The 25984-nt window shown below is 61.6% G+C and overlaps 2 protein-coding genes across 2 annotated transcripts in view; both read right to left on the bottom strand.

Moving 5' to 3' along the window:
• Positions 1-1071: 1071 nt before the first annotated feature.
• On the bottom strand, positions 1072-12216 carry LOC104301273 (disintegrin and metalloproteinase domain-containing protein 32-like). Its single transcript, XM_054174931.1, has 19 exons — positions 12189-12216; positions 10134-10198; positions 9803-9864; positions 9144-9222; positions 8947-9023; positions 8658-8850; positions 8256-8321; positions 7930-8001; positions 6944-7110; positions 6231-6312; positions 5944-6080; positions 4163-4346; positions 3550-3639; positions 2936-3134; positions 2624-2732; positions 2163-2346; positions 1528-1608; positions 1319-1430; positions 1072-1208 (listed from the first exon to the last, which is right to left on the bottom strand). Exons 1-19 carry the CDS (start codon positions 12214-12216, stop codon positions 1072-1074), a joined length of 2124 nt encoding a protein of 707 aa, XP_054030906.1.
• Positions 12217-12675: 459 nt separating this feature from the next.
• ADAM9 (ADAM metallopeptidase domain 9) overlaps positions 12676-25984 on the bottom strand; it is a 31406-nt gene continuing 18097 nt past the window's right edge. The window contains exons 10-22 of the mRNA XM_054174930.1: positions 25410-25491; positions 24484-24617; positions 22733-22904; positions 22543-22635; positions 21341-21536; positions 20082-20187; positions 19622-19805; positions 18764-18844; positions 17481-17586; positions 15457-15595; positions 14653-14755; positions 13719-13876; positions 12676-12846 (exon numbers count right to left, since the gene is read on the bottom strand). Coding sequence (XP_054030905.1) covers positions 12732-12846; positions 13719-13876; positions 14653-14755; positions 15457-15595; positions 17481-17586; positions 18764-18844; positions 19622-19805; positions 20082-20187; positions 21341-21536; positions 22543-22635; positions 22733-22904; positions 24484-24617; positions 25410-25491 — 1669 coding nt within the window. The 3' untranslated portion in view covers positions 12676-12731. The remainder of the gene's footprint in view (positions 12847-13718; positions 13877-14652; positions 14756-15456; positions 15596-17480; positions 17587-18763; positions 18845-19621; positions 19806-20081; positions 20188-21340; positions 21537-22542; positions 22636-22732; positions 22905-24483; positions 24618-25409; positions 25492-25984) is intronic.

Genomic DNA, 25984 nt, shown 5'->3' with positions numbered 1-25984 from the left:
GGGGCACTGCTGGGGGGGCAGGTCTGGGGGCACTGCTGGGGGGGGGCAGGTCTGGGGGCACTGCCGGGGGGACAGGTCTGAGGGGGGCACTGCTGGGGGGCAGGTCGGGGGGCACTGCTGGGGGGGCAGGTCTGGGGGCACTGCTGGGGGGGGCAGGTCTGGGGGCACTGCCGGGGGGACAGGTCTGAGGGGGGCACTGCTGGGGGGCAGGTCGGGGGGCACTGCTGGGGGGGGCAGCTCTGGGGGCACTGCTGGGGGGGCAGGTCTGGGGGCACTGCCGGGGGGGCTGGTCTGAGGGGGGCACTGCTGGGGGGGCAGGTCTGAGGGGGACACTGCTGGGGGGGCAGGTCTGGGGGCACTGCTGGGGGGGGCAGGTCTGGGGGCACTGCTGGGGGGGCAGGTCTGGGGGCGCTGCTGGGGGGGGCAGGTCTGGGGGCACTGCTGGGGGGGCAGGTCTGAGGGGGACACTGCTGGGGGGGCAGGTCTGGGGGCACTGCTGGGGGGGCAGGTCTGGGGGCACTGCTGGGGGGGCAGGTCTGGGGGCGCTGCTGGGGGGGGCAGGTCTGGGGGCACTGCTGGGGGGGGCAGGTCTGGGGGCGCTGCTGGGGGGGCAGGTCTGGGGGGGACACTGCTGGGGGGGCAGGTCTGGGGGCACTGCTGGGGGGGGCAGGTCTGGGGGCACTGCCGGGGGGACAGGTCTGGGGGCGCTGCTGTTTGGGGCAGGTCTGGGGGCACTGCCGGCCACATGGTGGCCCCCTCGCTGGGGCAGGGGTGGAGGGCAGGGGCTGAGGTGGCTGTGCTGCATCCCTGCCACCCCCAGACAGAGGCACAGCCCCCGGCTCCAAGCAGCAGCTTTATTAGCAGGCAGGCCGCGGCCCCAGCCCCCGCCCCGGGCCGGGGTCCGTCCCTGCGTGGTTTGTGTCCCTCCTGGCTGCAGGGCTGCAGAGACAGAGCAGTGCCTCAGCCCCAGGCAGCACCTCACGCCCCCTCGGGGACCGGCCCACACCTCCCAAGGGCACACCACGTCCCCACCCCACACCCTCAGGCCCCCACACGGGACCCCCACCCCACTTACCCCTCCGTGCCTGGGGGCTTCTGCCTGCAGCAGCGGTAGAGGCCGAAGGTGATGGCGATGGCGAGGAAGAGGAAGGTGCCCAGCAGGGCTGAGATCACCTTAGTGTCCTTCAGCTTTTGCAGCAGGAGGAAGCCTGGCAGGGGACAGCTCGGTGGGCAGTGGCATGGCACAGCCACCCAAGGGGGTCCCCCCCCGTGGGACCCCAGCCCGGCGCCTGTGCCCACCCCTGCTGCAGGCACTAACCACCGGCTGCCTCCTGGCTGCCGCCGCTGCCCCGCAGCCTGGAGTCCCTCCGCTGGCAGTTGGGGGGCTGCCAGCCAGGCTGGCAGTGGCACTGCCCCCTGTTGTTGCACACCTGGACAGCCCAGGGGTGGGGGGGGAAGTTTGCAGTGAATTCCTGCAGCGGGACCCCCCCTGCCCTGCCCTGGGCAGCGCCCCCCGCCGTGACTCACGCCGTGGCCGTGGCACTGCACTGCGCTGGCACAGTCCTGCCCCAGGGCCGCCAGAGGCTGGCAAGTGCTGTTGATGCACAGCTAGGAGAAACCACCACAGCTCCAGCTCAGCCTGCGCCACGGCAGCGCTCAGCCCATCCAGCTGCTGTCCCCACGCAGTGACATTCACCCCCTGCCCCCCAGGGGGCTTTGAAAAGGGGGCAGTGAGCAGCGTGGGGCTGGGGGGCGTCCAGCGGTGCCAGCTGAGCCAAGCCTCTGCCGTTGGCGTCTGTGTAAATGCCATGGCCACTCCTGCTCCAGGGAGCAAGGGCTTCTGCAGCCTGGTCAGTGTCCACCAGGAGCATGGGCCCAGGCTTGGGTCAGGGGTGGCACAGAGGAGAACACCAGAAGTTCTTCTGAGCATGAGGAGGCACCCCTTGACTTGAAGGGTGATGGAGCCCTGGGGAGGCTGCCCAGGGAGGTGGTGGAGTCTCTGCAGACATTCCAGCCCCCACCTGGATGTGTCCCTGCGTGCCCCTCTCCGGGCGCCCCTGCAGGGGGGTTGGACTCGGTGGTCTCCGGAGGTCCCTTCCACCCCCTGCAGCGTTCTGTGATTTCTGCCTGGCAGATGAGATGAGCAGCAAAGGTTTCCTCACCTTTCCAGAGCCACACTTCGTGCCTGGGGGGACCAGCAGAGGGTCTCTCTGTGCTGACACGTTCAGGTAGTGCAGGGAGATGCAGAGGTGGTGCCGCACTCGGGCGTACGCCACGGCAGCAGCCTCCGAGGGGTAGGGAAGGTTGGAGGGGTAGGTGCAGACCAGCTTCCCACACCTGAGGTCCCTGCAGAAACAGTGTCCACGGGGTGCAGAGCACACAGAGACACAAACACAGAGTGGTAGGGATTGGAAGGGACCTCTGGTTCCAGTTTGTGTCCACTGCCTCTCACCCTACCACAGGACATCGCCGCACAGAGCCTGGCCCCTTCTTGCCCCCCACCCTCCAGACACCTGTGACCATGCTCAGATCTCCTCTCAGGCTGCTCCTCTCCAGACTGACCAGCCCCAGGGCTCTCAGCCTCTCCTCCTAAGGCAGAGAACTGCCCTGGCCCAGAGCATACCTCCAAGCACAGGACTGGTAACCCCTCCTGGGGTGGAATCCGCAGTGCCCAAACCTGTCCTTCTGGCTGTTGAGCTCCTCGTAGCAGGCCATGGGAGCATTCCTGGACTCTGCAAAGTTCAAGATCATCCCATGGGCAGGGACATCTCCCACCAGCCCAGGCTGCCCATCCAGCCTGGCCTTGAACACCTCCATGGAAGGGGCATCCACAGCCTCCCTGGGCAAGCTGTGCCAGTGTCTCACCAATGTGAGCATCGGCTCTGCCGCAGCCACCTCCTGGCAGCAGCCCTGCCGCCAGAGCAGCCTCTGTTACCTCTCCCATAGAGCTTCTGGCACTGCAGCTCTGGAGACTGGCAGCGTCCCTTGTAGCAGTAGCCGGTGCCACCCGCACAGATGTGCCCATCCTGCAGGTAGAGGTCAGGGGGGCAGGAGGCGGAGGAGCCGCTGCAGACCTCGGGCAGGTCACACTCTGGGTCGGCAGCCGGGCGGCAGGGGGAGTTCTGCTGCCGGAACTGCGGGAGGAGGAGGCAGGGAGGAGCCTTCCCTCCATCCTCCCGCACCCACCAGCACTGGGCCCCCTCTCACAGAGCCACAGAACGACTCAGGTTGGAAGGGACCTCAGAATCATCTACCCCAACCTCCCCCCTGCCATGGGCAAGGACACCTCCCACAGCCCAGGCTGCTCAAGGGCTCACCCAGCCTGGCCTTGGACACCTCCAGGGAGGAGGCAGCCACAGCCTCCCTGGGCAGCCTCCAGCATCTCTCCAAACTACTCCTGAGAGACCTGGGGAGCTAAGCTGGAAAGCTCTACCCCAGGAACCACTCTGATTAGACAGAGCTAAGTTGGTCTCCATCCTTCAGCATGAGAACAGAGCCTTTCTCCAAGACTAAATGAATGATCTTGTGGCAATTAGAGAGGTTCCTCACCTGGCAGTCACTGCAGCACGGCCCAGAGGAACATTTCACTCCTGGCTTGAAGCGGCAGGATCTAGTACAGCATTTATCCTTTGAGCAGGCCTGGGGACACAGCAAAGCCACAGCAATTCACCTTTCCTTTCTTCCCTCCAAGGGTTTCTTTACTTCCAGAGGTTGCCCTCCTCCTCCTCCTCCCCCAGAAGCTACGCCTGGGGCAATATCTAGCAGAAGGAAGTGGGCAAAGCTGGCATCAGATGGATGCTGGCACAGAAACCATCTAAAACCCAACACTGACTCATCTTGGGCTGGCCTCTGCTGCAGCTGGCCCCTCAGAATCACAGCAGGTCTTTGCTTGGCAGAGACCTCACAGCTCATCCAGCCCATCCTTCAGCCCAGCACTGAAAGGTCACCACTAAACCATGGCCCTGAGCACCAGGTCCCCGTGGGGCTTCAGCACCCCCAGGGACGGTGACTCCAGCACTGCCCTGGGCAGCCTCTTCAATGCTTGAGAACCCTTCCAGGGAGGAAATGTTTCCTAAGGAGCCTCAAGGGCTTCCTTCTGCTTCCTTATTCCAAAGACACCAACAGGACTGCCCCTGCCCAGCCCCAGGCCCCACACTCTCACCTCCCCAGCGCCGCAGTCGCACTGCTCCCCAGGCTCCACCTCGCCGTTGCCGCATTTGGCTGTGCCCAAGGAGGGTCTTCTCCACCTGCCAGTGTGGAACAGGCAGCTGCTCCTCTCCTGCTTCAGGAAGGTCTCAAAGTCCTTGCTGCTGCAGTTGCTGAAGGCTTTTGTCCCACCTGTGAAGCTAGAAGCAGGCAGTCAGCCCTCGACGCCTTGACGCAGCTGCTGCCGCTCGGTGCAGGTCAGGAGCCTGCCCAGGTGCTGGCAGGAGCACTCTGGGCCCCTGGGGGTCTTTGAGGCCCTTGGCCCTAGGACTGGCAGAGCCAGAGAACAGCTTTGGCTGGAGAAGACCTTTAAGATCCTCCAGTCCAACCATTCTCTGACTCTGCCCAGGCTGGGGCTAAGCCATGGCCCTCAGCACCACATCTCTGCAGCTTTGAAACCCCCCCAGGGGTGGGGATTCAGCCACCCCTGGGCAGCCTGGGCCAGGCCTTGACAACCCTCTGAGGGAAGAAATTGTTCCTCGTGTCCAGCCTAAGCCATTTCCTCCTGTCCTTTGCTTGCTCCTGCTGAGAGACCAACCCCACCTGGCTCCAGCCTCCTTCCATCCCGGGGGTTGCAGGGAGCCAGGTGGCCTCCCCTCAGCCTCCTTTTCCTCCTTCTGTTGGGAATGGAGGCTGAGGAGCATCCAGAAAGGGTTTGCAAAGGTCTCTTTGCTGCACACCCAGCACTGCAGCACTGCACACCGAGCACTGCAGCACTGACTTCACTGCACACCGAGCACTGCAGCACTGACTGCACTGCAGACCAACCACTGCAGCACTGACTGCACTGCACACCGAGCACTGCAGCACTGACTGCACTGCACACCGAGCACTGCAGCACTGACTGCACTGCACACCGAGCACTGCAGCACCGACTGCACTGCAGACCAACCACTGCAGCACCGACTGCACTGCACACCGAGCACTGCAGCACTGACTGCACTGCACACCGAGCACTGCAGCACCGACTGCACTGCACACCGAGCACTGCAGCACCGACTGCACTGCACACCGAGCACTGCAGCACTGACTGCACTGCACACCGAGCACTGCAGCACTGTCTGCACTGCACACCGAGCACTGCAGCACTGTCTGCACTGCACACCGAGCACTGCAGCACCGACTGCACTGCACACCGAGCACTGCAGCACTGTCTGCACTGCACACCGAGCACTGCAGCACTGACTGCACTGCACACCGAGCACTGCAGCACTGACTGCACTGCACACCGAGCACTGCAGCACTGACTGCACTGCACACCGAGCACTGCACACCAAGCACTGCAGCACTGACTGAGCACTGCAGCACCGACTGAGCACTGCAGCACCGACTGCACTGCACACCGAGCACTGCAGCACTGACTGAGCACTGCAGCACCAACTGCACTGCACTTTGGCTGCTTGAAGGAGGACCAAAAGCAGATAGCTGAGGTTTGGTGCCACTTTTGCAACAGGCATTCATTGAGGACCCCCCTGAGGAGAAGACCTCCCCCCTCCCCAGGGAGAACCCCCTCCCATGACGAGCCCACCTCCCCCTGACGAGCAGACCCCCCCAGTCACCCCCACCACGGTGGCACTGTGCCCACCCAGCCAGGCCGTGGGTGGCAGGTGGCTGGCTGGGCACCGGCTGTGGCCGCAGGACAGGCCCTGCTCCTCCCCAGCCTGTCCTGCCCAGCCACCCTCCTCAGCCTTCCCTGGCGCCGCTGCCCCGGGCAGGGGTGGCAGCTGCCCCACTCACAGAGCCATCCTGTCCATGATGCAGGTGGTGGTGCGGCACTGGCAGCTGCGGGCATCGTCGTACCTCATGCCCAGGCTGTGTGCCAGCAGCTGGGTCACAAGGACAGAGAAGGACTCCAGGGTCATGAAACTTTGGTACTGGAGAGAGCAGAGAAGAGGGCAGTGCCGTGCAGAGGTCCCAGGTGCATAACCCAGCTCCGGCCAAGGATGCTGCCACCCATGCTTGCTGCTGCCCATTGAGCTCCAGGGCACTGGGCTGGCAGGGGACAGGGACAGCTGGCACCGTACCACAGCCACTGCTCCAGCACCATCTCTCTCACAGACTGCCCCCTGCATGGTTGCTCCCATCATGGCTCTTCGGGCCTTGTACCTGGAACGTGGAGGGGTGGCCATGGGGGCACTGTGGGCACCTGGGGATTCCTGGCTCTGTCCAGCCAGAGTCCCCCTTGGTCCCTCCTGCTGTCCCCTGGTGTCCCCTCCCTGGCCCAGGGAATCAAAGAGTGAATCACAGAACAGCAGGGGCTGGAAGGGACCTCTGGAGGTAGAGGCCAAGCCCCCTGCCAGGGCAGGGTCACCCAGGGCAGGTCACACAGGAACACATCCAGGTGAGGCTGGAAAGCCTCCAGAGACTCCACAGCCTCTCTGGGCAGCCTGCTCCAGGCCTCCAGCAGCCTCACACCACAGAAGGTTCTCCTCCTGTTGAGGTAGCACCTCCTGGGTTCTAGAATCTTCCCAGAGGAGCCAGGACTGAGCTTAGGACATCAGCAACCATTCCTCCCAGCAAGGGCTGCCAGGCCCTGGCACAGGCTGCCCAGGGCGCTGGTGGAGTCCCCACGCCTGGAGGGGTTTCAGAGCCGTGGGGATGTGGCTCAGGGGCAGGATTGGGAGCTCCAGGTGAGTGGCTGGACCTGGGGATCTCCAAGGTCTCTTCCAACCTCAACAGCTCCCTGTCTGTGCTCTGCACCAGCTGCCCCTGCAGGAGGGAGCAGAGCTCCACTCACAGCAGCAGCAGAGACAAATCCTTCTCCTGATGAGCACGGTGCAGCCTCTTCCACTTTGTGAAGCTTGTCTGCAGCTCAGTAGCCTCCAATGCTGTGGAGATTTTGTTCTCCTGTGTCCACACCTCCAGGGAGGACAGCAGGATGATGACATTGAGAGGCTGAAACATCTGGAAGAGGAACAGAGGAGCTCCTGCTCACACATCTTCCTTGGCAGCAGGACTACAGCTCCAGACACAATCAGTCCCAGGGCAGCTCCCTGCTCCTCTCAGTCACTGCAGGACATCTGCAGGGCAGAGGCAACAAACCTCCAAGAGCAGGGAGATACCAAGAGGCAGGAGGTCAGAAGCTCATCACCTCCCAGGAGTCATTTGGCATTATCCAAGGGGATTGTAACAGCACCAGGTGAAAACCAGGGTGGACTTGGAGACCTTGGAGGTCTTCTCCAACCAGAGCAATTCTGTGACTCTAAGGGCAGGACTGGAGGCTGCTTCTAAGCCCCTGAGTTCAGGACTCCCCTCAAGCAGCGAAGCACAGCCCCAGCACAGTGCTGCTGCAGCTTCAGGAGCCTGGCTTCACAGCACTAACCTTTCATGAGGCCACTGGGACTGCAGCCCTCACCCACCCTGGCTGCATCTGGACCAGGCTGCTGAGAAGCTCAGAGCTCCTGCCAGGCCATGCCCAGGGCTCACAGCCAAGAGCTGCAGCTCCAACCACAACCTCCTCCAACACCCAGAAGCAGCCAGGAGATGGGAGGCCCCTACCAGTGGCAACCCACACTGGGGTCTTACTACAACACAAACCAGGCTCTAGGATCCAGGCTGCCAGCTTGGATAGGACCCCAGGGATCATCAGCTCCAACCTTCCCAGGTCACAGCAGAGCTGCAGTGAGCTGGGCCCAGCACCCTGGCAAGCTGAGGCTGCAAAGTGCCCAGGGGAGAGGACTCCACTGCTGCCCTTGGGAGGTGACTCCAGTGCCCAGAACTTACACTGTTGATCAGATTGAAGGCCTGGATTATCTTCTGTGCAGCAGTGTTGGTGTTTGCCCCCATGTAGGAGTACTGCAAAACAACCCAAGGGGACACAAGAGCAGGCAGGGAGTCACCCAGGACGGATCAGAGGGTGGGACACAGAGGAATCCTTGACCCACACCCAGCCTGGGAGCTGAGGATGTTCTCCCTCCCTTACAAAGCCCTCAGCACCTGGAACTGTGCAAAACCCACCCCAGGTCCCTGCCAAAGCTGGGTCCTGGCCTCGTTCCTCTGCTCACAGGAGGCAGCCGACCCCAAGGGGAAGCTGGCTGCCATGGACTTACCAAAGCCTTGTCCACCACCACCGAGACTCTGAGGGTCTTGGGGGATTGAGCTGCACCTGGTAAGGGCTGGAAAAGGCAAATGGTGCCCAGGGTGTTTCTGTGCTCCACACTCACCCTGCTCCTCAGCTGCGCTGTTCAAGAGGCCCTTCAACAGCTCCAATGCTGTCTCCAGAGCAGCACAAGGTAGAAGCTGCTCCAGCTGGGCCATTTCTGCCTTTTGTAGAAGCTGCTCTACCCCTGGAACTGCCTCTCCCTGGGCACTGGATGAGTAGTGATCCAGCTGACACCCCCACCCCCAGCAGCACCACTCCTGTCCCCCCCCAGCAGCCTCTGCCTGCAGGGCCAGAGCCCTCCTCGCCTGATGGGGACCCCAGCACCCCACAAGAGCAGGCAGCCACTCACTTCCTTATCTCCAGGTGCTTGGGATGCCATCTCCTCCACCTCCACCCCCACTGCCTCTCTGTCTCGGGGGCTGCTGGCCAGGAGGGTGCCTGCTGTGTCCTGGGCACTCACTGGATACACGAAGTGCTTGAAGCCAGCAGAGTAAGCCAGGGGCTCAATCCCATAGCTGATGTTGTCAAACTGCAGCAGGCCCCTGCCAAGGTGACAGCCCCAGGCACATGCCCCCAGGAGCTGGCAGCTGGGACACCCCCAGGCTGCCCTGTGGCAGTGCCACACCACCAGCACTAACCTGAGCCCTGAGCAGGTGCTGAGGGTCACAGCTGAGCTGGGGAAGCCCTCGATGAAGCCCTGGTAGTGGCAGTCCCCCTGTGCCGTGGCAGAGGGCAGGAGATGGCTCCATGGCCCTCAGCTGCCACCCAGGGAGCTGCACTGCAGGCACCACACAGCAGCTCTGCACTGCCAGCCCCCCACAGCTCCCCAGGTTACCTTGATCTGGACTGCATCAGGGTGCAGAGGTCCCTCCTGCTCAGAGACATAAAGCCTGAAGTCATCAGACAACAAGGCCCTGCAAAGGCAGGAGCAAAGGGCAGCACTCAAACCAGAGCTCTCAGCCCACTCCCTGAGCCTGGCTCCTGCAGCCTGTGCTCTCACACTGGCAGTGCCAGGGCTTCTGGCAGCTCCACACCCTGCTGCCATCTGGGCTCTTGGCCATGAACATCCCTCAGACCCTCCTCCAGCCTTCTGCCTCCCCTTGGCACTTGGGCATGGGGCAGATGCACTCAGCTCTGGTGAGACCCTACCTGGGGCACTGCCTCCAGTTCTGCAGCCCCCAACACAAGGACATGGAGCTGATGGAGAGGGTCCAGGGGAAGCCAGGAGGATGCTCAGAGGGCTGTGGGGACAGGCTGGGGAGTTGGGGCTGTTCAGCCTGGAGAAAGCGCTAGGAAGAGCTCAGAGCAGCCTTCCAGCACCTGAAGGGGCTCCAGGAGAGCTGGGGAGGGACTTTGGACAAAGGCTGGGAGTGACAGAGCGAGGGACAGTGGCTTTGAGGGGGGGGAGAGGACACTGAGACTGGAGAGGAGGAAGAAATTGTTGCCAGAACCCACGGCCCAGCAGCAACAGAAGCAGGGCCTGGGTCAACTTACTGCTGCTGGAGGTGAATGGTGAAGAGCCTCCCCTCGATGGTGAGGACATAGGACACTGAGTCCTTGCACGTGTGGGAAAGCAGAGAAAGGGACAGTTAGGGACAGCAGCTCCAGAAAGGTCTCCCCAAGGGCGAGCACGAGCACAGGAGGCCAGCAGAGGAGCTCAGCACCGCCCCAAGGAGCTCAGCACCGCCCCAAGGAGCAGGTACAGCCCTGGCTGGCTGCCAGCATGGCTGCCACAGCTGGCAGCACATCTGTACCTCCCCCCTGCAGCTGGACACCAGGGTCCCCTCCGCACCCACCCCCAGGAGGGACCTGCCTGCTGCGCTGCCACCGCCCCGGCGGCGCTGGGGGGCAGCCGCACCGGCACCGTGAGCTGGGCCAGCCCTGGAGAGTCTGGAGGGGAAGAGAGAGCCAAGGGGTGCTGAGCCCAGCCCCCCAGCACCGTGGGGAGGCCCAGCTCAGACCCACCTAGCAGCAGCAGGAGCAGCAGCAGCACCTGGTGCAGCTCCATCCTGCCCGGGCTGCAAGAGCCCAGTTCCACCCTGCCTGGCAACGCCTGCCCGGCGATGGTTCCACCCCCCCAGCCCCAGCCCCAGCCCCAGCCCCAGCCTGGTCAGAGAGCAGAGGCAGAGGCAGCTGTACAAAACTGGCATCTTTTATTGCTCTGTTTCTTACAAAGGGGGTGGGGAAGAGCCCTTTCGGCAGCCCCCGGTGCGCCGCGGAGGCCTCACCGCCACGGCCGCCAGCCCTGCCCGGGGCAGCGCACACTTGAGAACCAGACCTGACAGGAAACCCCCAGACAAACACAGAAGAAGGTCAGTAGTAGTCTTCAGGCCTGAGCAGGTGGGAGGCTGGAGCCATTCACCTCCCACAGCTCGCTGTTCCCACCCCCCAGGTACAAACCACTCTGCCTGGAGCTGCGGGCAGGCAGCAGCTCAGCACAGGCTTGGTTCCTGCACCCAGCCTCAGAACCAGCTCAGGACATCTCTCTCTCTCTCTCTCCCTCTCTTTCTCTTTTGGATGACTTCCTCCCTTGGGTTCCCTCCTCTGTGTCCCCAGCACCCCGGAGCAGGCTGGGGGCTGAGCGAGGCTCTCCCCAGGCTCTGCTGCTGGCTGCAGCCCCGGAACAAGGACAGACCTAGGAAGTGATTATCCTGCAGCAAGGAGACCTCCACAGCACTGCTCCTGGGGACACTCTAGCTGCTGTCTCACACATGGAATAGTCTGACAAACCTAAGTCTAGGGGAAACCACAGGAGTTCAAGTCTTGGATTACTGCAGAGGCAAACACTACATAGAGCTATCTGATAGATGTATATACAGAAGGGGGCAGGGGGCTTGGCAAGGTTAGAGGGGGGGTCTGACAGGCTGAGCTGGCTCTCAGTGGCTGGCACAGAGGGGAAAAGCCAAGCTCTCTTCTCAGGGCTTCACTATGAGCAGGTTTGTGCAACAGGTTTCTCTGCTGGGGCCCAGCAGCACCCAGGTCCTGCACCACAGCCCCAGGGGCTCCTGGGCTCCCCTCAGCCAGCACAGCAAATGCTGAAGGCTCCTCCCCAGGAAGGCTTCCAGAGCCCAGCAGGGCCAGGGGGGCAGAAGCAGGCTGGCAGCAGCCTGGCACTGCAGAAGCTCAAGGGCTGCATGGGTCAGACTGGTTCCTGCCTGCAGTGCTCAGAGGGGCTCAGAGATGGTTTCTTGCTTCCAGTGCTGTGCAGGGACTGCTGCCCAGGCTCTACAGTCACTGAAGCACCTGGCTTGGAAGAGACCTCTCAGATCAAGTCCAACCATCAGCCCAGCACTGCCAGGGCACCATAAACCCTGGCCCTCAGCACCACATCTCCACAGCTTCGAAACCCCTCCAGGGATGGGGACTCCACCACTGCCCTGGGCAGCCTGGGCCAGGCCTTGGCAACCCTTTTGGGGAAGACCTTGTTCCTCAGCTCCAACCTAAACCTCCTCTGGGGCAACTTGAGGCTGTTTCCCCTCATCCTATCCCTTGTTCCCTGGGAGGAGAGACCAACCCCCCCCTGGCTCCAGCCTCCTCTCAGGGAGTTGTAGAGAGCAGTGAGGTCTCCCTCAGCCTCCAGGCAGAGCTCAGCATTCCCACTCTCTTTTCAAGCCCAAAGGCCACTTCCCCCTCACCTCCCCCACAGAGCTGACTCAAATGAAACCCTAGCAGCAGCCCAGTGGTTAAAAAGCAGAAGCAGAGGCCCTGTCCTTTCGTACCTTTACCCTGGTGGCCCACTCAGGGGGTTAGTGGCAGTTAGTAGAGAGTCTGCTTCAGCAGCTCACAATGGTTAATGTCCAACCATCAAGCTCAGTGCTCAGGGGGCACAGCTTAGTGTCAGTCAGCATCAGAGCAGGGATTTAAGTGCATTGTTACACACCAACACAAGGATACACATGCAGAAACATGTCTACACCATCGTGATCTTCCCCTGGGAAGGTACCACCAGTGCCTCCCTTCACTTTGCCCCTCCTGTGTGGATGGGGAACAGCTTCCAGTCCATGCAAAAACCAAACCCCCACAGGCCAGGTTCCCTTGCTGGGACAAAGAGCAGAAGGGTTCCCTCAGCAAAAACCAGAGCAACCTCACCCCTGGGGCTCATCACAGAAGTGAGGAAACCAAAAGCAACTCTCCAGGTGCTGAGCTTCAGAGCTGTGCTGGGCACAGCCCTGCTGCAGCTGGCAGGGCCCCAGCAGGGGCAGATGTGGCAGGGGCTGGGTGCTTGCAGGTCCTGTAGCTTTGGTAGAGGTATTTAGTTTCAAGTTCTGCTTTCCTCCTTGGGGTTGCTCACTTGCCTCATCCCAGCAAGCTGTCCTGGGATCACCACATGGGGAGGAAGAGGAGGAGGAGCAGGAGGAGGACTGCTGCTGCTGTGTCTCCATGAGCAGCTCAGCTCATGCCAAGGCCCCAAAGAAGCCAGAAGCTATTTGGGAGGCAAAGGTGCAGGTCGAGAGGGGAAATACTGTCCCTGAGGTAAACCCTTCTGCTGGGCTGGAGGAGGTCCCTGAGGAGCACATCTCTGCTGGGGAGGGGGTGGCCTGCAAGAGAAGAGCAGCAGCTGCTGTCAGCACAGGCCACAGCACCCCCTGACAGCTCCCTGCCCCCTCCTGCTGGCCCTGGCACTGCTCTCAGCCTGGGCTGCCACACCAGCTGCAGGCTCACTTCCAGCAGGCCATGGACAGGCTCAGCTTGCCCCCACCTGAGAGCCCCAGGGAGCCCCAGCTGCTTACACACAACCTGCCCCACACAGCACACACTCAGGGAACTGTTTGGCTTGGGAAAGGCCTCTGAGGTCACCCAGTCCAAGCTTCAGCCCAACACCACCACACCATGGCCCCAAGTGCCCGGGCCCCAGGGGCAAAAGGAAGGAGAAGCTTCCTCTTGCTGCAGAGTCCTGGAATGCTCTGGGCTGGAAGGGAGCTCCAAAGCTCATCCAACCCCACTGCACTCAGCAGGGACATCCTGCACTGGATCAGAGCCTTGCTGAGCCTCACCCTGAACATCTCCAGGCATGGGGCCTCAACTACTTCCTTGGACAACCTGCTGCAGAGTTCCAGCAGCCTCCTGGTTGCAGAACTTGTTCCTCACATCCAACCCCAGTCTGCTCTGCTCTCATTTCAAACCATTGTCCCTGGTCCTGTCCCTGCAGGCCTTTGGGAACAGTCCCCCTGCAGCCTTCCTGTAGCTCCTTCAGGTCCTGGCAGGCTGCTCTGAGGTCTGCCTGGAGCCTTCTCTTCCCCAGGCTGCACAGCCCCAGCTCCCTCAGCCTGTCCCCACAGCAGAGGTGCTCCAAGCCCTCTGATCCCCTTCGTGGGGATGAAGGAAGCCTGCAGCTGCCAGGGCTGGGGGCAATGCCCACAGCTCTGCCCCAGCACAGCTGCCAACAGCTGTTTGCAAGAGCTCAACCAACCTGGTGGGCAGCTTCTGTGGCTGTGGTGCCTGGTAGGGTGGGGCTGGGTAGTAAGGCTGGTGGTAAGCCTGCTGGGGAGGCTGCTGCTGGTGGTAAGCCTGCTGGGGAGCCTGGGGAGCTGGGTATGATGGCACAGGGTAGGTGTTTGGTTCCATAGCCTAGGAAGAAAGCACAGTGAGAAGGTTCCCTGACCTGCACTGAGGGAGTCAGAACCACAGATTTGGTTGGTTGGAACAGGCCTCTGAGCTCATCAGGTCCAAGCATCAATCCAACACCAACCCATGGCCCCAGGTGCCATGGCCACAGGTTTCTGGAACTCCACAGCCTCCCTGGGCAGCCTGTGCCAGGGTCTCCCCACCCTCACTGTCAACAATTCCTTCCTCCTCTCCAGTCTCAGTTTCCCTCTCCCAGCTCACAGCCACTGCTCCTCACCCTGTCCCTCCCAGCCCCTGGCAAATGCCAGAGCTGCTCTTTCCCTCTGAGCAGCTCAGCAGCAGGAAGCAAGAGCAGCCTGCAAACTCCCTTTGGGGAAAGCAAACCCAGCAAGGGCTGACCCCAGCCAGTGTCTGATGTGTTGCAAGTGGTGTGCAGAGGAGGGAGGTCAGGCAGCTGGCAAGGGCTGGTCCCCTCCTGGGGTGGGGCAGGGGGTCCAGTGCAAGGGAAAGGGGCAGCAAGGCAGGTGAGCTGCTTGCCAAGCCAAGCACAGCCTGAGGAAAAGCTTCACCAGCAGGAAGCTGAGGAGCTCCAGACACAGCCTGCGGGAGAGAAGTCTTCTCTCTGCCCCAGAGCAAGGAGCAACCTGCTGGGTGGAAGTGAAGAGCTAAGAGGAACAGCAGAGCTTTGATTAAGGCAAATGAAACCTCCACAAACTGCCTTCAGCTGTTAGTCAGAGCCACAAAGAGCAGCCAGGGTGGTGCCAGGTGGCTATTCCTACCATGGGAACACCTCTTGGAGCATAAGGCATGGCCTGGGAGAAGCCTCTGTGCTGGTAGTCTCTGGAGTCAGTTTCCGTCCGCGGAGCTGGGGACTGAAGAGACCTGAAATTCACAGCAGCACAAAGGGGTTTGGCTTGGAAGAGACCTCTGAAAGCCACCCTGCCCAAGGCCCTGCAGCTGCAGGGACAGCTCCAGCCACAGCAGGCTGCCCAGGGCCACTGCAAGGCTGAGCTTGAGTGGCTCCAGGGATAGAGCCACAGCCCTGGGCAGCCTGTGCCAGGCTCTCCCCAGCCTCCCTGTGCAGAACTTCCTCCTGGTGCCCAGCCTGGCTCTGCCCTGCTCCAGCTCCAAACCACTGCCTCTCATCCTATCCCCACAGCCCCTTCTGCACAGTCCCTCCCCAGCTCTCCTGGAGCCCTTCAGGTGCTGGGAGGCTGCTCCAAGGTCTCCCTGGAGCCATCTCTTCTCCAGGCTGAACAGCCCCAACTCCCCCAGCCTGTGCCCACAGGGAGGTTCTGCAGCCTCTGCTCATCCTGGTGGCCTCCTCTGGGCCCACTCCAGCAGCCCCAGGTGCCTCTTGTGTTGGGGTCCCTCCCCACCCCCCACCAACAAACATGGCAGAGAAGGAAGCTCCCCCTCAGTGCAGGCTGACTTCAGCAACTCTGCCGCTGCCTGGGGCACAGCACTTGTGCCAGCACTTGCCTGGCATCCTGGGCCTGGCTATCCTCCCTGGCTTGTGAGAACAACTGTCTGAGGGGCTTGGAAAGGGCAGAGGAGAGGGGGCAGGAGCAGGAGGGACTCACGAGTGGCAGCGTGCCTTCAGCCTTCTCCAGCACCTCTTCAGCCTCTCCCTCCTGGCAAAGGCCAGGCCAGCAGCCAGCAGCAGGGGCAGCACCAGGAAGAAAAACACCAGCAGCCCATCCCTCAGTGAGGTGTCCTTGTCTGAGGGGACAACAGGGAGGAGAGCAGCATTACAGGGAGGCCCCAGCTGGCTGGGTTGGCTCTGCAGCTTCTCTGCCAGAGGGAAGAGCATCTGGGAAGGCTGCAAGATAAATGCCCAGATGCAGTCTGCTGCTCTCTTCACAGGGGTGCTCTGCCCCAGGGTGCAAGAACTGAAGGTGCCAGCATGCCCTGGGCCAGCACATTGCACTGCTGGATCAATGTCTCACTTCTCTTCCACTGTGAAGATCTTATGAGCTCAGCTGCAAGAGAGGAAAACAGAGCTGCTGCCCTCTGCTCTGCTCCTCAATCTTCCTCCCTATGGATGCACAGAATGGGTTGGGTTGGAAGGGATCTCATTCAGCTACAGCCCCCTGGCCGTGGGCAGGGACTCCTTTCACTAGGCCAGGGTGCTCCAGGCCCCATCCAGCCCTCAACACCTCCAGGGAGGAGAATTCCACAGCCTCCCTGGGCAGCCTGTGCCAGAGCCTCAGCACCCTCCTACTGAAAGATGATTGCATTTTACTCCTCTTAATGGATAAAACATCCTCTGAAATCACAGAATGGCCTAGGCTGGAAGGGGTCCCAGAGATCATCTACAGCAACCCCCCTGCCATGCCCAGGGACACCTCCCAACTAGACTTGGTTGCTCAAGGCCTCACCCAGCCTGGCCTTCAACACCCCCAGGGAGAAGCCATCCACAACCTCCCTGGGCAGCCTACTCCAGAGCCTCAGCACCCTCCTACAGAAGAACTTCTTCCTCAGCTCCACTCCAACCCTGCTCTGCCTCAGCTTCAAACCATTCCCCCTTGGCCTGGCTCAGACATCCTCAGGAAAGATTCCTCTGCAGCCTTCCTGCAGGATTCCCTCAGCTATTGGCAGGCAGCTCTGAGGTCCCCCTGGAGTATTCCCTTCTCCAGGCTGAACACCCCTGAGCCTTGCAGCTCACAGGAGGCACCACACCATCCCCTCTGCAGACTCCCCGTGGCCATGGCCCTTGCACAAGGCCTTCTCCACATTACAGCTTGGATTTGGCTTCCTCTCCCATCCTGAGGCTGAGGAGTGAGCTTAGAGCCTCCTTCTGTTTGCCTTCCCAAGGCACAAACTCTGCTCCCCTGCCCCAGGCACCACCTTCCCCCCCTTCACAGTCAGCACAGCCAGAGGTATCTTCCAACACCACCCTGTCAGGTCAGCAGAGCATCTTCTCAGGCCAGACCCTGGCCTGGGGCCCTTCCTGGAGGAAAACTGATGTGAAAAGCCCCAGACAAGAGAGCCACAAACCTCTGCATCTCCCAGAGCCTCTTCCATGCTGCCAGTGGCTTGGGTCAGGAACTACTTCTGTCTTTCCTACCCAATGGAGCAGGCTCTCTGCACTCAACTAATCAACAGCTTAATACAGGAGTGCCCTGCCCCAGCCCACCCTGGCCAGGGCTTAGCCCTGCCTGCCCCTGGCTTAGCCCTGCTTGCCCCTGGAGGGCAGCTCCTCAGCTCTGCCACCACTGCCAGCAGCAGCAGGTCCCTGTGGAAGAGCAGATTCACATCCCTGGCTCTGAGCTCACATCCTCAGGCCAATGTCATGGCTTGGTCTGGATCTGAGAAGGGAAGGGGCTTCAGTTCCCAGGCCAAGAGGATTCTGGGTCCAAGGTGGCAGGCCTTCAGCCAGCCCAGTCTCTGCAGAGACCCCCAGCAGCCCCAAAGAGAGGAGGCACAACACTGACTGAGCCAAACCCTCCTCCAGAGCTGTTTGCTGATCACAGCTGGTGAAGAGCCAACCAGCAGCCCCTCAGCCACCACACACCAGCTGCTCCAGAGCCACCAGGCAGCTTGCACCCAGCCCAGCAGCCCCTTACCCAGGCAGGCCCAGCCTGCAGAGCCTTCAGCTACTTGCCATTGTAGGGAGGTCCACTGTCCACACTGCCCCCATAGCCTTTCCTGTCACAGTAGGGGGGGGCCCAGCCTGCTTCACAGTGACAGTTCCTGTTGCTGTTGCACACCTGGAGTGACCACAAACATCCCAGGAAGAGCAGTGAGCACCTGCAGGTTCCACTTCAGCCACAGAGGGGGTTGGGTTGGGTTGGAAGGGACCTTGAGCATCATCCAGCTCCAACCCCCTGCCATGGGCAGGGACACCTCCCCCCAGCCCAGGCTGCTCAAGGCCAAGTGCAGGCCAAGTGCCAGGGGCTGCACTTTGGCCACAGCAGCCCCAGGCAGAGCCACAGGCTGGGGGCAGAGTGGCTGAGAGCTGCCAAACAGAGAGGGACCTGGGGGTGCTGATTGACACCTGCCTAAACATGAGCCAGCAGTGTGCCCAGGTGGCCAAGAGGGCCAAGGGCATCCTGGCCTGCATCAGGAATAGTGTGGCCAGCAGGAGCAGGGAAGTCATTGTGCCTTGTGCTCAGCACTGGTTAGGCCACACCTTGAGTCCTGTGTCCAGTTCTGGGCCCCTCAGTTTAGGAAGGACATTGAGAGACTTGAAGGTGTCCAGAGAAGGGCAACAAGGCTGGGGAGAGGCCTTGAGCACAGCCCTGTGAGGAGAGGCTGAGGGAGCTGGGGTTGCTTAGCCTGGACTCAGGGGAGACCTCATTGCTGTCTACAACTACCTGAAGGGAGGTTGTAGCCAGGTGGGGGTTGGTCTCTTCTCTCTAGCACCCAGCACCAGAACAAGAGGACACAGTCTCAAGCTGTGCCAGGGGAGGTTTAGGCTGGAGGTGAGGAGAAAGTTCTTCACTGAGAGAGTCATTTGCCATTGGGATGTGCTGCCCAGGGAGGTGGTGGAGTCCCCATCCCTGGAGGGGTTCAAGAGGGGATTGGATGTGGCACTTGGTGCCATGGTCTAACCCCGAGGTCTGTGGTGACAGGCAGGACTCGATGATCCTCGAGGTCTCTTCCAACCTTGGTGATTCTGTGAGACTGTGAAGGCCTCATCCAGCCTGGCTCTGAACACCCCCAGGGGGGGCACAGCCACAGCCTCCCAGGCCAGCCTGTGCCAGAGCCTCCCCAGCCTCACTGCGAAGAACTTCTTCCTCCTCTCCAGTCTCAATCTGCCCTCCTCAGCTTGCACGGCCCCAGGTGCCTTGGGCACAGGGTTCTGGAGCCCCCCCAGGGATGGGGCCTGCACCACCCTCCTGTGCCAGTCCCTGAGCGCCGCCGCAGCTCCTCTGCCCCACTCACCCCGTGGCCGTGGCACTGCCGCTGCACGTCGCAGTCGTAGTTGAGCACAGAGGCACTCACGCACTGGAAGTGTCTGCAGATCTGGGGGGCAGGGGCAGAGGGATGGAGCACAGCACCCACTGAGCCCCTCCCCCCCTCCCCACTGCTCCCCACTGGGCTCTGCAGCCCCTCTGTGCCGACCGCCAAGCCCCAACCCCTCTGCCCTGCAGGAGGCTCCGGAGCAGAGACCTGAGCTGGCCCTGGGAGCCCTCGGCCCCGGCCGGAGAGGAAGCGAAGGGAGCAGCAGCTGGGGGGGCAGGGCTGGGGGGCAGGGCACAGGGAGGGCCGGGGGGGGGTGCTGGGCACAGGGGGGATGTTGGGGGAGGTGCTGGGCACAGGGAGGGCCGGGGGAGTGCAGGGCACAGGGGGTATGCTGGGGGAGGTGCTGGGCACAGGGAGGGTCGGGGGAGGTGCAGGGCACAGGGAGGGTCAGGGGGACAGTGCGGGGCACATTCCTCTGCTGGTGCTGAGCTCCCAGGCTCTTCAGCTGAGCTGGGTTTTAACTGAGGGCTCCCTTCAAGCCATTTGTGTGCCCCTGGCTCCTCCTGCTCCTTGAGCACAGCAAGATTCTGGCTCTCCAACTCCCATCCCAGTGGCTTCATCTCGAGCTGGAGGCTCAGTGCCTGTCTCATGCCCTTGGCACTGCAGTCCCAGGCAGCGTGGGGGAACCCAAGAGGCTCAGCTCTGCATGAAGTGGCCTCCAAACCCTCCCCCCACCCCCCCCCCATAATTAATGGCCATAAATATGCAGCTGAAAACTGGATCCCCACAAAACCTCCACTCCTGGCTCCAAGCAACCACCTTCCCCTGCTCCATTACCTTCCCATCACCACACTTGGTGCCTTCATTCACCATCCCCGGGTCTGGAACGTCAGAGCCCAGCTGGAAATCCACCCCCCAGCAGGTGGTGCCTCTGATGGGAGTCTGGATGATGGCAGGCTTGATGCCAAACACAGGCATGGCCTTCACATTCTCACACTGCAGCTTCCCACACATAGCATTCCTGCAAGAGAGAGGGGAGGGGGCACTGCAGTGACAGCTCCAGGAGCCCCTCACATCTCAGCTGGAGGGGAGAGAGAGCGAAAAGCTGGACCCCAAACCAGCCCCAGGTGGCTTTTTGGCTGAAGTTTTGAAGCTGTTCTGAGCACTTCAAGCCCCACACTGAGGCAAAGCCTCAGTGTGGGGCTTGAAGTGCTCAGAACAGCTTCAGAATCCCTCTCCCCACTGCACCTGCTGAAGGACCCCAGAGCTCCCTGAGGCCTGGGCTCACTCCACTCACCAGCTGGAGCATTTCTTGTAGTCATGCCCATGGAAGCCACAGTTGCCAAATCTGTCACCTTTGGAATTCACCTCAGCAAAGCAAATGTTGGGAGCTGCTTTGGCCTCTGCAAGGCAGACAAGGGGAAGAAAAGTCAAGGGGGACAGCCAGAGCTCTCTGCCCACCACACCTCCTCCAGCCACAGCAATCATCCTGCTGCACCCATCCAGCACAGAGGGCTCAGGAACTCCAGCACAGAATGGGTTGGGTTAGAAGCCACCTTCAAGATCATCCAGCTCCAACCCCCCTGCCATGGGTAGGGACACCTCCCACCAGCCCAGCTTGCTCAAGGCCTCATCCAGCCTGGCCTTGGACACCTCCAGGGTGCTGCACAGCCTCCCTGGGCAGCCTGTGGCAGTGTCTCCCTACCCTCACTGTCACTGACTCTTCCTCATCTCCAGTCTCAATCTCTCCTCTTCCAGCTCAAATCCATTCCCTGGGCCAAAGTCCCTGCCCAGCTCTCCTGCAGCCTCTTCAGGTACTGGAAGGCTGCTAACAGCATCACTCAGCTTGAAAAGGTCTTTAGGGTCACCAAGTGCAAGACAACAAAGAGGTGAAGGTGTCAGCACTACAAGGTTCTAAGTTTCAAAGGAGGCAGAGAAGAGGTCCCTGAGCACTGAGGCAGTTATGCCCTTGGCTGTCTCCTCCTGGCTTCCTTCCAGCCCTGTCTCTTGGATGTCCCTGCTGTAAGGGGAGTGAGCAGTGCAAGATTCACTCCTGCTTCACTCACCAGCCCAGCATCAAACACAGCACAGGAAGAGTCATGGAATCAATGAGGAGAAAGACCTCAGAGCTCATCAAGTCCAAGCTGTCAGCCAGCACCTCCTGACAGCTCACCCATGGCTCCCAGTGCCACATCCAAGCCTTTTTTGAGCCCCTCCAGGGACAGGGACTCCACCACCTCCCAGTGGCCAATCCCTCTTGCTGGGAAGAACTTTCTCCTCCCCTCCAGCCTCAACCTCCCCTGGCACAGCTTGAGACTGTGTCCTCTTGTTCTGGTGCTGGGGGCCCGGGAGAAGAGCCCAACCCCCCACCTGGCTCCAAGCTCCCTGCAGGGAGCTGCAGAGAGCCACGAGGCCTCCCCCGAGCCTCCTGCTGCCCAGGCTAACCCCCCCCCAGCAAGGGCCTGAGCAGCACAGCTCCGGCTGCGCTCCCTGCCGGCGGAGGAGCGGCCCCGTGGGAGCCGGCCCCCGGCGGCCCCCGGCGGCCCCCGGCCTTACTGGAGCCGAAGATGTGCTGGCACTGAGCGTCGTAGTGCTGGCAGAGGCCGTTGTAGCAGTAGGCCTGCTGCCGGCGGCAGGGGTGGCCGTTCTGCACGCTGGCGTCGGGCTGGCAGAACGGGGAGCTGCCGTTGCAGTACTCGGGCAGGTCGCACTCGCCGCCGCTCGCCCGGCACTCCGTGCCGCCGGGCAGGAGCTGAGGAGAGCGGGGAGACCGCGTCAGACCCCCGGCCTGCCCCCCCGTCCAACCAGCGACCCACCCTGCACACCCCAGGCGCCGAGGCCAGGAGCTTCCCAACCCCTCCGGGCATGGGCACTCCACCACCTCCCTGGGCAGCCTCTGCCAGTCCCTGACTGCTCTGGCAGCGAAGAAAATTTCCCTCATCTCCAAGCTAAGCCTCCCCTGGCACAACCTCAGGCACAATCTCAGGCACAACCTCAGGCACAACCCCAGGCACAACCTCAGGCACAACCTCAGGCACCACCTCAGGCACCACCTCAGGCACAACCTCAGGCACAACCCCAGGCACAACCTCAGGCACAACCTCAGGCACAACCTCAGGCACAACCTCAGGCACAACCTCAGGCACCATCTCAGGCACCACCTCAGGCACAACCTCAGGCACAACCTCAGGCTCAACCTCAGGCACCACCTCAGGCACCACCTCAGGCACAACCTCAGGCACAACCCCAGGCACAACCCCAGGCACAACCTCAGGCACAACCTCAGGCACAACCTCAGGCACCACCTCAGGCACCACCTCAGGCACCACCTCAGGCACCACCTCAGGCACAACCTCAGGCACAACCTCAGGCACCACCTCAGGCACCACCTCAGGCACAACCTCAGGCACAACCTCAGGCACCACCTCAGGCACAACCCCAGGCACAACCTCAGGCACAACCCCAGGCACAACCTCAGGCACAACCCCAGGCACAACCCCAGGCACAACCTCAGGCACAACCTCAGGCACAACCTCAGGCACCATCTCAGGCCATTTCCCCTCTTCTATCACCTGGGAGAAGAGACCAACCCCCACCTGGCTCCAGCCTCCCTTCAGGGAGTTGCAGAGAGCAATGAGGTCTCCCCTCAGCCTCCTCCAGAGGACAATGAGGTGGGTGCTGGGCACACAGGATGATGCCCTCCCATGGCTCTCCTGCTGCCTGAAGCAGCCTCCAGAGCACACAGCTGAGCCTCTTACCCTGCAGTTCCTGCAGCAGTCGCCGTAAGCACATTCGGCTCCGGGGCGCAGCCTGCACGTCCCTGGCTCGCAGCAGGGATCACTCTCACACTCCTGGAAAGAGAGAAGCTCTGGGTGACAAGAAGCCCACCCCTGCAGCCCCCTCCCCAGCCAGGGCCGCAGCAGGCCAGCCTGTGACACACACACACACCTTTGGTGAGCCACAGTCGCACTCCTCGCCGGCGTCCACCAGCCTGTTCCCGCAGTAGGGGACGCTGTAGGTCTCGTCAGGCCTGGGCACGTTGAGCAGGCAGCTCCCACCTTTGTTGAGAGTCAGCTTCTCAAAGTCCTCTGCACTGCAGCTGCTGAAGTTCCTTGATCCTCTGCAACAGAGAACATGGAGCTTGTCTTTACACCAAGCCACCCCACAGGCACTCCCTCAGTTTGCACCCCTCTGCTTTCCCCATCAGCTGCAGGGGTGAAGGACTCAGAGGGGTGAGGGGCTTGGAGAGCAGATCTTGTGAGGAGAGGCTGAGGGAGCTGGGATGGTTTAGCCTGAAGAGGAGGAGGCTGAGGAGAGACCTCAGTGCTCCCTACAGCTGGTGGCTGCAGAGAAAGGAGGTAGGCAGGAGGCAGGAGGGAGGCCGGTGCTGGCCTCGAGAAATTAGCAACAGCACAAGAGGAACTGGCCTCCAGCTGCAGCAGGGCAGGGGTAGCCTGCAGGTGAGGAAATAGCTCTTTGCTGCCAGAGTGGTCAGGGGTTGGCACAGGCTGCCCAGGGAAGTGGTGGAGTGCCCATGCCTGCAGGTGCTAAAGAAGGAGCAGATAGAATAGAATAGAATAGAATAGAACAGAACAGAATGAACCAGGTTGGAAGAGACCTTCAAGGTCATCGTGTCCAACCCATCAACCAATCCAACACCACCCAAACAACTAACCCATGGCACCAAGCACCCCATCAAGTCTCCTCCTGAACACCTCCAGTGATGCTGACTCCACCACCTCCCTGGGCAGCACATTCCAATGGGCAATCACTCTCTGTGTAGAACTTCCTCCTAACCTCCAGCCTAAACCTTCCCTGGCACAGCCTGAGACTGTGTCCTCTTGTTCTGGAGCTGGGTGCCTGGGAGAAGAGACCAACCCCCACCTGGCTACAACCTCCCTTCAGGGAGTTGTAGAGAGCAATAAGGTCTCCCCTGAGCCTCCTCCTCTCCAGGCTAAGCAACCCCAGCTCCCTCAGCCTCTCCTCACAGGGCTGTGCTCCAAGCCCCTCACCAACTTCGTTGCCCTTGTCTGGACACGCTCCAGCAAGTCAACCTCCTTCCTAAACTGAGGGGCCCAGAACTGGACACAGGACTCAAGGTGTGTGGCCTGGGGCCACAGAGTTGTTAGGTGGAAGGTTGGACTTGGTCAGCTCTGAGATCTTTTCCCACCTTAATGATTCTGTGATTCCAGGAAGAGAAGGAAGCAGTCTGTGGAAGCCCTGGGGAGCTCTGAGCCCAAGCCCTGGGGAGCCCTGAGCCCAAGCCCTGGGGAGCCCTGAACCCAAGCCCTGGGGAGCCCTGAACCCAAGCCCTGGGGAGCCCTGAGCCCAGCCCTGGGGAGCTCTGACCCCAAGCCCTGGGGAGCTCTGACCCCAAGCCCTGGGAGCCCTGAGCCCAAGCCCTGGGGAGCCCTGAGCCCAGCCCTGGGAGCCCTGAGCCCAGCCCTGGGGAGCTCTGACCCCAAGCCCTGGGAGCCCTGAGCCCAGCCCTGGGGAGCCCTGAGCCCAGCCCTGGGAGCCCTGAGCCCAGCCCTGGGGAGCTCTGACCCCAAGCCCTGGGAGCCCTGAGCCCAGCCCTGGGGAGCTCTGACCCCAAGCCCTGGGAGCCCTGAGCCCAGCCCTGGGGAGCTCTGACCCCAAGCCCTGGGGAGCCCTGAGCCCAGCCCTGGGAGCCCTGAGGCCCTGCTGTGAGGACTCACGAGGCGCCGGAGCTCATGATGCAGCTGGCGGCGCCGCAGTGGCAGGGCCGCTCGTCGTCGTGGTTCATGCCCAGGTTGTGGCCCAGCTCGTGAGCCATGATGGATGCAAACATCTGGATGCTGATCCTGCCAAACTGCACAGAGCAGGCCAAAAGTCAGCAGCAGCTCTGTGCTGAGGCAGCTGCTGGTTAGCCCTCTTCTCTCACCCCCGCTCCGCATTAGCAGGACCTGCAGGCCAGCTGTGGCTGCTTCCCAGCCCTCTGCCTGACCCTTGTTTAGCAGCAAGAGCCTGCAGCACCCTCCCTGGAGGTGTCCAAGGCCAGGCTGGATGAGGCCTTGAGCAAGCTGGGCTGGTGGCAGGTGTCCCTGCCCATGGCCATTAGTCAGGAACTGGATGATCTTTAGGGCCCTTTCCAACCCAGCCCATCCAGGGGTTCCATGACCACGCTGGGACACTGCCTGACCACCTCCCCCTCAGCTCTCCACACCAGCCCAAACCTCCTGAAACACAAACTCCACTTCCAGACCTTCTGTCACCAGTCCAGGAGCACGAGGTGACTGGGACTGGCTCATTAGCACTCTGAGCTCACACAAGGAGGGCACTCAACCAGCACTGCCCCAGGAGTTGATGACTGGGCCAGGCAGGCAGACACCAGAGCACAGAGCCACAGCTCCCACATGCTTCCAATCCTGTCCCCTTCTCACCAGTGCTGCACCCTGAGGAGGAGGAGGCTGAGCAGGTGATGCAGGCTACAGAGAAGCTGTGCTGCAGGTATCACAGAAGTACCAGAGATGGTTGAGGGCCACATAAAAGCCTCCACTAAGCCACCTCAGGCTTCATATTAAAGATTCTGCCCTTCCAGGAGGGCTGGAGGGCAAAATCTCTGATCCTGGTCACATTCACAGCATGAGTGAAGCTCTCTCACCACATTGATGCCTCCTGCATGGCTCTTGGAGCACACTGTTCCAACATAGGCCATCCCAGCTGTGCCACCAAACCCCTTCTTCCTGCAGGCAAGGGGAGAAAGAGGAAGGACAATCAGCCTGGGGGCACAGAGACACAGCCCAGCTGCTGCTCCTGCTGGTGGGACACAGGACACCCCTCCTGCAGGTGTCCAGTACAGGGTATGAAGGGCAGTGCCAGGAGCTGCCAGTTCAGCTTTACCCTTCTGCTCATGGCTCTTTGTCCAGGTAAGAGTTTGCAGAGCCTCTCCCACACCTTCCAACAAGGCCAGGTTGGGCAGAGGGCCTTGAGCAAGCTGCTCTAGTAGGAGGTGTCCCTGGCCATGGCAGGGAGTTGGAACTGGATGAGCTTTAAGGTCCCTTCCAACCCACCCCATTCTATGAACCTGTGGCAGAAGGGCCTTGGTGGCCTGGCTTGACAGCTGGAGTCCTTTCTAGCATTCTCTGACCCCTCTCAATCTGAGGAGCTCCTGGGTCCACCCTTGAGCCCATTTTGTCCCCACTGGCTGTTGGCTGCCTTTCCACTGCTGCCCAATGC

The sequence above is a fragment of the Dryobates pubescens genome, chromosome 31 (assembly GCF_014839835.1).
Source record: "Dryobates pubescens isolate bDryPub1 chromosome 31, bDryPub1.pri, whole genome shotgun sequence".
Classification (NCBI taxonomy): Eukaryota; Metazoa; Chordata; class Aves; order Piciformes; family Picidae; genus Dryobates; species Dryobates pubescens.
Note: the sequence above shows the minus strand (reverse complement) of the source record. Positions and strands in the feature narration are given on the sequence as shown.

Excerpts from the sequence above, each read along its gene's own strand:
- LOC104301273 (XM_054174931.1), bottom strand. The coding sequence starts at position 12,216 with ATGTTTCTGCATGTGTATCCTTGTGTTG. Across the intron at positions 1,431-1,527 it reads TGCAGTGCCACGGCCACGGC|GTGTGCAACAACAGGGGGCA; the intron begins GTGAGTCACGGC and ends TGGGCTGTCCAG. Across the intron at positions 1,209-1,318 it reads CAGCCAGGAGGCAGCCGGTG|GCTTCCTCCTGCTGCAAAAG; the intron begins GTTAGTGCCTGC and ends GTCCCCTGCCAG.